Source organism: Mesitornis unicolor, unplaced genomic scaffold, assembly GCF_000695765.1.
Source record: "Mesitornis unicolor isolate BGI_N332 unplaced genomic scaffold, ASM69576v1 scaffold514, whole genome shotgun sequence".
Classification (NCBI taxonomy): domain Eukaryota; kingdom Metazoa; phylum Chordata; class Aves; order Mesitornithiformes; family Mesitornithidae; genus Mesitornis; species Mesitornis unicolor.
Genome location: NW_010177797.1, coordinates 1 through 10,353, shown reverse-complemented (window position 1 = coordinate 10,353; position 10,353 = coordinate 1). Strand labels below are relative to the sequence as shown.

At 50.9% G+C, this 10,353-nt stretch overlaps 2 protein-coding genes across 3 annotated transcripts in view; one reads left to right on the top strand and one right to left on the bottom strand.

The window, feature by feature from the left end:
* The window catches only part of LAMA5 (laminin, alpha 5), a 78,677-nt gene extending 76,943 nt beyond the window's left edge, over positions 1-1,734 (top strand). The window contains 7 exon segments of the mRNA XM_010182207.1: positions 7-30; positions 188-340; positions 445-604; positions 711-841; positions 945-1,035; positions 1,330-1,449; positions 1,589-1,734. Of these exon segments, the coding sequence (XP_010180509.1) occupies positions 7-30; positions 188-340; positions 445-604; positions 711-841; positions 945-1,035; positions 1,330-1,449; positions 1,589-1,734 (825 nt within the window).
* Positions 1,735-3,366: 1,632 nt separating this feature from the next.
* Positions 3,367-9,832, bottom strand: ADRM1 (adhesion regulating molecule 1). 2 transcript variants are annotated; one of them, XM_010182204.1, is made up of 9 exons: positions 9,619-9,832; positions 9,240-9,356; positions 9,037-9,160; positions 8,531-8,617; positions 6,085-6,166; positions 5,628-5,857; positions 5,151-5,308; positions 4,168-4,270; positions 3,367-3,592 (listed from the first exon to the last, which is right to left on the bottom strand). In XM_010182204.1, the coding sequence occupies exons 1-9, from the start codon at positions 9,826-9,828 to the stop codon at positions 3,486-3,488; spliced, it is 1,218 nt and encodes a 405-aa protein (XP_010180506.1). In that variant the 5' UTR covers positions 9,829-9,832; the 3' UTR covers positions 3,367-3,485. The 2 variants fall into 2 exon arrangements, with proteins under 2 accessions (XP_010180506.1, XP_010180507.1); XM_010182205.1 differs by lacking the exon at positions 8,531-8,617 and having other exon boundaries at positions 3,369-3,592; positions 5,736-5,857.
* Between the last annotated feature and the right edge of the window lie 521 nt (positions 9,833-10,353).

The following is a 10,353-nucleotide window of genomic DNA, read 5'->3' as shown; positions in this document are numbered from 1 at the left end:
GACAAGTACCGAGACCGGCGGTGGCACACGGTGAGCGGAGGATTGGGGTTCCAGGGGACACCTGTGGTCCCATGAGAGCAAAGGGGACAGCAAAATCACAGCCAGGGCTGGCTGAACCTCCCTTCCCCTGGGTCCCCTCCTAACCTGGGAAGCCCCCAGCCCCAGCACTGACCTTTGGTCCTTGCAGGTCTTCTTCAGCAGAGACCAGAGCCGAGCCCAGCTGGTCATTGACGGGTTGCGAGCGCAGGTTGCTGCAGTGGCCACCGCAGGGCTCTTTGTGGCCCGGACCCCCTTGTACGTGGGGGGCATCCCAGCTGGAAAAACCAAGGCTCACATCCCGGTAAGGGCTTGGTGGTCCCATGGCAAGTCCCCTGTCCCGTGGCATCACCCCGTACCTGCCAGTTTTTGGCCCCGCTGTGCTCACTCCTGGTGGCCTCTCTGCAGGTTGCATCGGCCTCCAGCTTTGACGGCTGCCTGAGGAACCTGCAGCTGGATGGGAGACCCCTGGGTGCCCCCTCCCGCACCTTCGGGGTGACGCCGTGCTATGAGGGCGCGCTGGAGAGCGGGGCCTTCTTCGCTGCGGATGGCGGGTCCGTCATCCTAGGTACCCCACAGCAGCCTGGGCTGGCTCCCACAGCCCTGGGACTGGGAGGGACACATCTCATGGAGGTCCCTTGTCCCCCTCCTCACCGGTAGCATTTCTCTTCCAGCTGATACAGTGGCAACCGAGCAGGACTTGGAGGTGACACTGGAGATCCGTCCCCGCAGTGCCTCTGGCCTCATCTTCCACGTTGGCACGAGGAGAAGCCACCACCTCTTGCTGTACATGGAGGAGACGAAGGTAACGGGAGCGTGGCTTCCTCGCAGGTCTTCAGAGGCTGTGGCCATCTCCTACCCCCTCTGCTCCACTCACTGGGCCTTCATGGGTTTGTTTCACACACCAGGTCACTGTGAGAGCAAACGCTGGGGCTGAGGAGTTCTCGGCATCGGTGACGTGTCCATCGCTGTGCGACGGGCAGTGGCACAGCATTGCAGGTGAGGTGACAGCCAGCACCGGGCTCCGGGGGACTGCTCTGCCCCTGCTGCTCAGCCCACATCACCTGGGGGGAGCCTGGGCATTCCTTGGGTGTTTCAACCCCAGTTCCCACCTGTAAGCACTTAACTTTAATTGTAATTGCTCTTAAGTAACTTCCTAATTAAGAGGCCTTGCCTGATCTCGTCAGTGCTGTGAGATGCGGTGGGCAGGAGCGCACTGGGGTGTGCTGGAGGATGGAGGTGGGTTTGTTCTCTGGCTGAGGAGGCAGCGCTGACTCTTGTTTTCTTTTGAAGTTACCAAATGGAAAAACATCATCCAGGTCGATGTGGACACGGAAGGCAACTACACCGTGGGACCCAACCAGCCCCCCGCACCCAGCACAAGGGCGACCTTCTCCTTGGGAGGGCTGCCAGGTGAGGGGGGAATGGTGCTCTCCAGAATGAACTACCCCAAAGCTGAGAGAGAAGCTATTCCAGGTGCAATTAAGAGGTAATTAACCCTCTGCCCTGGGATTAGCCAGACTAATGCTTCCTTTCACTTTTCCTTCTGCAGAGACGGACACAGTGTCACCGTTACCTCCCCTCCCTCATTACGTGGGCTGTATAAGGAACCTGGTGATGAACCGCAGCCACGTGGACCTGCGGCGAAGCAGGACGGTCAGGGGCGCCGTGGGCCTTAGGGGTTGCCCCGTGCTGTAAGTAAGTGCACCTCTGTGTACAGCCTGAGCGACAGAAAGCTGCACTGCTCCTGGGCCCCACATCACCTCCTCCGCAGCATTAACTGTGGTCAAACATCCTTCATCTCCAGCGACTGCAGGCGCAAGTCTGGGGCCAGAACCAGAGAGGGGCCACGAATCCAAGGGGAAAGGAGGGCAGGGGAAGCAGATGGGGAGAAGGGGGCACTTTGGGGACATCTTTCACAAAATGGAACCAAAAAGTTGGAGCAGGCTGTGGAGCCAGGGCTGAGTCCCTCCCCGGCACAGCAGGACTCACGCTGGCTCGGGGTAACAGCAGCTTCCTCCACAGCGCGGGGGCTGCAGCGCACAGCAGCCGCGCGTCATGTCCCGAATCCCGGTCCCTTTACCCCACACGTACAGCGCACAGAGATTTAGTTCACAAACACTTGAGGCTATTAATAACAGTCACAGAGTGTCTGCTGCTAGAGGCGGCAGGCAGCTTCTGGTCTGTACTAAATGCAATTAGGACAAACTGGATTAATTCCATCACTTCTGTGTTTTTTTATAAGCAAGGACACATTTAACCTCCCCCCAAGGGCAGGCTTGGCTCACCTGCCACTGCTACGCTGAAAGCTCTGCAAGGGGGGGACTTGGACAAAATTCTGTTCACAGAATTAGCATTTTTTTTTATCAGATTAATTTATAAGAATTGAAAAACAATAATGAACAAAATAGGCTAGAACTGCTGAGGAAAGGCAGAAAGACACGAATATCATTTTGACTCGGCAGTTGCATCCAGCACTGGTAGATAACACTGACTAAAGTCCTGTTGCGTGAAGCAAGAAGCTGTTGAAAGGGAATACAGAAAGGGTACCTGGGGTGGCCGGGGGAGCGGTCACGTCCCTCACCCGCGCTGCCGACCATTGCCTCCTCCTGTGCAGCCCCGCTCCGCCCGCTGTAGTGCAGTCTTCACTTGAAACCAACTTCTTCTCCCAAGCCACCTAGTTCACTTGTGCACTTACACGTCATATATATATTTGTGTGTGTGTGTATATATATATATATAGCCACTTGGGGACAAAATCTTGCTTCTGAAATGGACTTATAACTTATATCATCATATTGTGGGGTTTTTTTTATGAGGGGTAAATAGTGTAAAATGAGTTTTTAACATGTCCATCTTAAACAAATGTAAAATTATGACCTGTTTTTAAGTTGTAGTATTAAAGATGGTCTTTGTAAATCACTGGTACATACTTTGGAGTCGAATAAAGTTTTATGTTGCTCCCTTTCACTTTGCTGGTGAAGAGCGAGGAAGCGGCCCAGCAGGGATGTGTCAGTGCCATTTGCCATCAGCAGCTCCCTCCTGGGAGGGCAGCGGTGGTGAAGGTGACCCTCCTCGTGCCCAAAGGTGAAGTCCTGCACAGGACAACCCTTGCACCCCACAACCGCATGGTCCCCAAAGTGGATGGCAGTCAGCAACGCATCCTTGGGGTGCTCATTACTCAGAGGCACAGGGCTCAACCCTTTTAGCACAAGGAAAGTGGAAGAATTAGTCAAAAGCATAAAAACCAAACAGTAAGAAACCCCACTGAAAATAAACAGCAAGTACTGCTTTAAGTGTGCATGTTAAAGAGACTGAGAAAGTACAGTATGGCAGATAAAGAAAATTCCTTTATTTGTAGATTTATATAAGCATAATATGAAGTTAGTAATCCTACTGCAGTTGCTTAAGTTAGTATCTAGGCATATCTGTAAGGAAGAGCAAATAACTTAATCTAAACTCATATCTTCCTCTTCATCTTTCTTGTCCTTAGAGTCTCCTTCCTTTTGGTCTGACTTGACACTGTTCTGCATTGCTTTGGCAAACGCTTCTACATCTAGAAGTTAAACACAGCAGTTAGTTACTTAACTTTGCACTTTCTGGGCTGGATTCATTGTCCACACGGGGTTAAGCTTCTTTACTTGGGAACTAAGCAGTTGCTTTAATAAGAATTTATTAGCAGGGAAGAAAAGTTTAACACTTGTTCAATATATAACACATCTGGAAAACTGATATCCCTCCCCCATGCTGCAGGCCCCCAGCTGTGTTCCCTTGTTTCAGATGAATCATTAAAGACTCCCACAAAGGCGGCGTTCCTGACCGAGGTGATTGTGACTGTGCCACCGCCAGTCTTCTGCATCTCAGTCAGGACAGCAGTGCCAAGGCTGCTCAGCACAGCTCTGTGTAGAGCCCCGGCTGCTCCAGATGCACGTGTGCCACCGTGCTCTGTCTGCTGGGGAACACCCGAGCCTTTCCATTGTACAAGGAACAGTGCGAGAGTCTGCTCTGGTGGTTACTGAGCAGCTCAGCATTACAGTCCACAGCCAGTGGCTGTGTGCAGTGCCAAAACCAAAACACCAAACCCCCAAAAAATCCCTTCACCGTGATGTTCCCAACAGCACCAGTACTCACCTCCTTTGTTTGCTGCATCTACTGCCTCTGAGGGTAAGCCAAACTGACTCATTAGTGGGCCAAGCTGTCCTGAAGCTAAGGCAGCACTGAACATGCTCAATGCCTGTGAATTGGAGTCAACAGCATCAAAAAAAATACCCCCTTTGCATCATGTTTCACCAGCACCAGGTGGCTGCTGTGCAGCAACTGCACAAGGAGAGCAGTGGGACCATTTATAAACTGCTGCACCGCAGCCCTGTGTGGATTCTGCCCTCGAGAACAGGCTGTGCTCTGAGCCAGCTGGATACCAGCAAGCACAAACCAAAAAACCCAGCTGTGTTGAGCACCGTGCCAAACCACAGTGACAACCTCCAGTCACTTTAGTGTTTGGACAACTTAAATCCTTGTCTGGATGCAAATACTCTAGCAAATCACCAAGTAAAAAAACATCCCTTGTTTTTCATCTGCACAAAAGAGTTGCCACAGCTTAAACTAAAACCAGTCATCTTAGTCACTGGAATTCTGCAAATTGATAAATTTCAATTAATCAGTGTTAACTGATTGACATGGGCCTGCAATGCAGCAGCTTTAATCACACAGAGACAGTCCTGGCATTACGAGTGGTCCAAGAGGAAGGAGGGACGCAGTGCTGTAAACATGAGCATCTCTTCCCTTTGAAATGACCTTTAAGGAGCCTGCTGCTGAGCTGCTCTTTGACAAGGAACACTGAATTTACTGCTGCTCCTGTCATTTGCCAGAGAGCATTATTATAAAGAGAAAGGTAAAGCCCAGTCCCAAAGTAAACAACATTCTGATTTGCCCTTGGGTGACCGCAGGAAGGAAGACCCAGTGCTCCATTAAAGCACATCCCTCCTTTCCACCTCTACTGAGCCATTTCCTACTCTGAGCAGTGTCAGGAACCTGGAAAAGCAGAGCACGGCCAGTGCTGCCCCATGAGGGAGGAGGGAAGGAGAAATGCCCTTCCCAGGACAGCTGGGCATTACCTGCTGAAACTGAGGAGACGTCAGGGTGTTCTGAATCTCTTCTGCAGTCTGCGGCAGAGACTCCCCCGAGGGAAGGTAAGGCATCAACCGCTCCTGAACTTCAGCGTTGGCCAGGATGGGAGCCATTATCTCGGGTGTCAGAACAGTTGCCAGGTCAACTAGGAAGAAAATAAAGGACTGGTTGTTAGACCGCGTGCAAAACCCCACATTTTGTCATGTACACCAAATAACGACCTAGTCAGGAGTACTGAAACACAGTTAGCACACTGCCAGCATCCTTTCTCCCTCTCTCAGTTTTGAGGCAAGAACAAGACTCTTGAAGCAGCCAAAAACAGCACTCAAATGAAAAAAAAGCCGAACAAAACTAAACTAAAAAAATATAAGAGACCTTTCAAACCAATTTGGAACAGGCCAGGACAAGAAAACAGCTCCAAAGGACTCCTGGATCCAAGAGCTGTCTGGTCAGAGCACTGGTACCTTGCTGTCCTCCTGCTCCAGATGGCACATTCATAGTAGCTAAAATGTTCTGCAGGTCACTCAATTGAATGGGCTGGGTTGGGCTTGTGGCTGAGCTGGTGCCATTACCCGAACTTGGCACGGGGCTCGGACTGGTGACAGACGCAGCCGCAGGAACGGACGGGGCAGGCGTTACACGCGTAGAGGAGGTTGTGGAAGATGGTGTCACCGCGGCCGATTGGCTGCGAGAGCTGGAGAAGAGAATTGGTGTCATTAATTCCCTGCAAAAACCAGCTTTGCCTCATGAACTTTGAAAAGCTTCTTGTCAAGCCCTTACAATAGGAAGAGCTCTCACCCTTATTAATAAGCAGTCTTAATTCCCACCGCGTTTCCTGTCCAGTTGGTCACGATTCCTCCCACAGAAGTGGCAATTTCACGTTACAAAACCACTCCAAACCCAGCCCAGACGGGGTCCTACCTGGATGAGGAACTGCTGGTCGGGGGTCCCCCACTTCCAAGCAGACTGGCCAGCCCAGGACCCGTCAGCGCGCCCAGCCCACCTTCCGTAAACACAACAGAAAAAGAGGTTTAGCAATTTGTTTCTTGGGGTTTTCTGCACCTCCCTGCTCTAGAGAGGTCACTCTTGCACCTGAAAGGTTTTATTTGCTAAAATAAAGGAGGAGGGGATGAAAGAGCCCAGCCCAGCCCCTCCACCCCTTTCTGTAAATTAACAGCTCTCCTTCTCTGATCTTGCATCCCCTATTAGAAACTGCACATTTTAGAAATTACTCCATTTCTAGATGCACACAAGGATAAAATTACTTTGGTTTGTGCCGCACATACGTGATCACTGTAACACAGCCCTCTCCTCTCATCTACTGGTTCCCAAAAACCCAACTTTTCTCTGAACTTCACAGCCGAGGCCCTCAGCAGAAGGTTACAGAGGCAGCCTTTGAGTCACCACCACCGTCTCCCCAAACACCCGGGTTTTGCAGCTTCAGCCCTACCACGGAGATGCAGCAGCAGAATCAGCTGAGTCCTTAAACACTTCATAGGCAGAGCAAAGTCAGGACAACCCCACGCACAGAGTGCTCCCAGTAGAGCACTGGAAACAACAGGAAACCAACACTGGACCTTTGAACCGACTGCCATATGCAAAATAAATCAGAAGCAGCCTCCTTCACCCACACATCCCAACTACCCAGGACTTAGCACAGCACCAAGAACATCAGCTAAGAAGAGCTGAGGAAAGGCCTGGCTTCTGGGTCCACTGCAGCTGTCAGTGACTTGACCATCCCCTACAACTCCTTTGAGCCACATCAGCCGAGCTCTCCATCCACCACACACTGCCCATCCAGACGCTTCTTGTACCACATCTAATGACATACGCATCCCTACACACGCACCTGCATCCATCACCCACCTTTTGGGAACTATCTGCAAGCAGAGGACAGAGCGACAAAGCTCCAGCAGCAAACACGTGGTGAACTGAAGCTGCAGACCAGAGGAGGCCAGAGCAAGCAACAGCCACCAGCTCCTCCTCAGTACAGGACCCACTCCTATGTTCCATGCCCCTACCACTTCTGTTCGTTAACCACAGAGCTTCCACAGCAGCAGGAGCGCAGCACGGAGCTAAGCAGGCTCCACCCAGGGCTCTACTCAGTCTGTCCTTGCTAGGAAAGTTTACCCCAGAGCAAGAAAGCTCTTCTGTTGCAGGAGCTCTGTGATAAAGGCAGCAGAGTCCTGAGAAAGATGCAAACCAGATGCAAAAGAACAAGACGCTACCAGGGGAAAGAGATCCACAGGGATTCACCACAACCACTGTTGGCCCAGGCAAGCAGATGGTTTTCTTTGTGTTACTGTAGTGAGCTTCATGGCAAGCTGTCCTATGGCTAGATGGAAAGGCAAGGAAAGAAAAGCTGCTGAGAAAAAGTGTTGAGATGAAGAGAAAGGCAGTCTCAGGAGCCACGGGAAGCTTCAAGAAGGAAGATCCTTTCCAAATGCACCCTAAAAAGCCAGACTCTTCCAACACTAACATGAGATTTGCATCTGAACATTCCACCAACATGAGATTTGCATCTGAAGCTAAGAAGACACGAGCCACATCCACAAAAATGGACTTTGGAGCTTAAGCACAGACTCTCAGTCATTGCAACCTGCCAAGCCGTCCTTTGCCTACTTCCACTCGAGGATCTGACCTCAGGAAATGCTCTACTGGGCTTGGCACACGACAGCATTACCAACAGACCACAGCAGGGACTTCAACAGCTCTCATCCCAAGCCGTCCTTTGCCTACTTCCACTCGAGGATCTGACCTCAGGAAATGCTCTACTGGGCTTGGCACACGGACAGCATTATCAACAGACCACAGCAGGGACTCCAACACCTCTCATCCCCATCAGAAAACCAGCGCAGTGATTCACGCTCTCCCCAGCGTGGTTCAGGAGAGAAAGCCCTAACCCGAGCCCCCCTCCTCTGACTCGAGAGTGCTGCGGGGTGGGTACGCTGCAGCCTTCAACTCCTTCTGCTTTGCACGCAAATGTTCACTGGACCAGAGACAACACAAGCAGCTCCACAGCTCGGTGACTGGGATGAGTCCCTGGTTTTCAGTCCCTGCTCCAGTGAATATTTAAGAGGAAGAGAAGGGGTGGAAAAAAAATAGGAGAAGATTCAGTGGAGCAAGGAGCAGAACTGACGCTCCTCGCAGATCAAGCCCTAAGATGAGTGCTGCGTAGAATCTGGTACCCTCCATTTCCTGCATCCTTTTTTTGCCCCTTAGCTCATCTTTGAGGCAGGGCCTTGCTTTCTCACGTGAAAGCAGCGCTATTCAAACCAATAGCACTACTTGAAAATATTGTCAGGTAAGATTTAACCTGGCAGGAGAAAAATACCAATTTTGGCATAAAGATATTAAAGCATTTTACCAAGTCCTCCTAAGCCCGTTGGTCCGATCAGCTGCATGAGCTGGTTATGGCTCATGTTTCCAAGAAGGCTTTGCAAGCCACCCTCACCTAAAAACAAAAACATTCTGAAACACAACATATTCACAGAGGTTTTTTTTTTACAGCACTCCGGCTCAAACAGCAGGAGATTAATTGGCATCACATTCTGTATGGAAAAAAAAAACAGTTTCAAGTGTTTACTGATTCATGATGCTCATAAAACATAAATGCAACTTGGCTTCACAAAGAGGTAAGACTCCAGAGAATCTGCTGGAAACAAAGAGATTTCTGCTGGCAGTCTTAGCTTTGAGTCTGCACCTATTACAACAGCACAGGTTAGAGGCACGTTTACACTACTGGCATTAACACCATCCCCAATTCACCCTCCACAGCCATCAGGAATTTCTTCCTAGGGGACTCGAAGTGCTCATTCTAAAACCAAATTTTAAAAAAGCCTCTCAGGTGAAGGAGCAGAGAATGGACTGTACCTCCTAATGCCGAGAGCTCGTGGCCTCCGCTTGCGTTTCCACCCAAAGCACCAGGCATTGGTGGATTGTTGAGATACTCGTTCACTTTACGGCAGTGTTCTTCATCCTTGTCTGTTTTTGGCTCCTGCAAGAAAGTTGTCCTTGGCACGAGGCAAATGGAAAGTATTTCGTTCTGAGACCTTTATTATTGGCTTCCTACAAACCTGCATCCAGAAGAAGAGTCGTTTTGATCCTGCCTTGAACTTCAATACATACACGCGGCCAGTGGTGCACTGAGGTACCCTCTTGAATTCACAGTCATCAGGAAAAATAATCAAATCCTAGAAAATATGGCAGTAGAAACAAATGTTTGAGGAAATACATCGATATTCCTTTTAGCCTCCCAAAGACCTCTGACCTCCTCCCCAAATCTTCCATCTGCCCTGAGGAGCAGAGAGGATTCGGAGGCGCAGGTCTGGCAGGCCACAGTGGCATTCTCACCCAAACTAGTCTTGGAGAAGCTCTTTCTGCAGCACCAGCAGAACAAGAGCAAGACAGACCATGACTTAACACCTCAGCACCAAAACACAAAACCATACTCACATCTTCGACGTTGCCTGAAGTCCTGTCCTTCCAGCAGAAGTGAATGAGGGAGTCATCAGTCTGCTGGATGTACACGAGGCCTTTTCTCTTGTCCGGGGTTACAGTGCTGCCTTTCAGGGACATCTTCCCTGCCCGAAATTCCACCAGGTACTTGCTCGAAGAGCCACGAGAGCCTGGCACCAGGCTTGGAAATAATGCACCTGAAGACATCCTGAGAAGACAGAAAGAACAGCAGATGTGATGAGACACCTTCTCTCTTACCAACATCACTTTTCGATCTTCACCAAGTCAGCTCCATAAAAAGACTCTGTCTCACCACCTGCAGAATTTCAGGGCCATCTACAAGAGCTAAAGCAGAACCCAGGACACTCCACAGATCCTCACTAATCGAGGAGCATCTCTGCTAAGGTACTTGAAAATGAAACCACCTTCCTCTGACACTTCCTTCTTCGGCTTCTATCACGGTTCACAAGATCAGGGAACCCCTCAACTGCAGAAAGTTCTGCTGTAGGATCCTGGGCTCCTGCTTCAGCATCCCAGCAGAGACAGTGCACTCCTGCACGGGGACCCCCTCACAGCTCAGCCCCCACCGCACCGGCCTCACCCGCGGCAGCTTCCGCGTCTCCCGAGGAAGCGTCCGCCAGCCCCGCAGGTCCACGCCGGCGCCCGGCCGGCCTGCATGACTCTGCAGTTGCTGTAAGCTCGCAAGACCGCTTAACCCTCTCGCTTCGGCCG

Bases quoted from the DNA above. Each gene is read 5' to 3' on its own strand.
- ADRM1 (XM_010182204.1), bottom strand. From the start codon at position 9,828: ATGTCTTCAGGTGCATTATTTCCAAGCCTGGTGCCAGGCTCTCGTGGC. The intron at 8,618-9,036 runs GTACAGTCCATT...TTTTGTTTTTAG, and splicing joins CGAGCTCTCGGCATTAGGAG to GTGAGGGTGGCTTGCAAAGC. The intron at 3,593-4,167 runs GTGAGTACTGGT...TTTAACTTCTAG, and splicing joins AGATGCAGCAAACAAAGGAG to ATGTAGAAGCGTTTGCCAAA.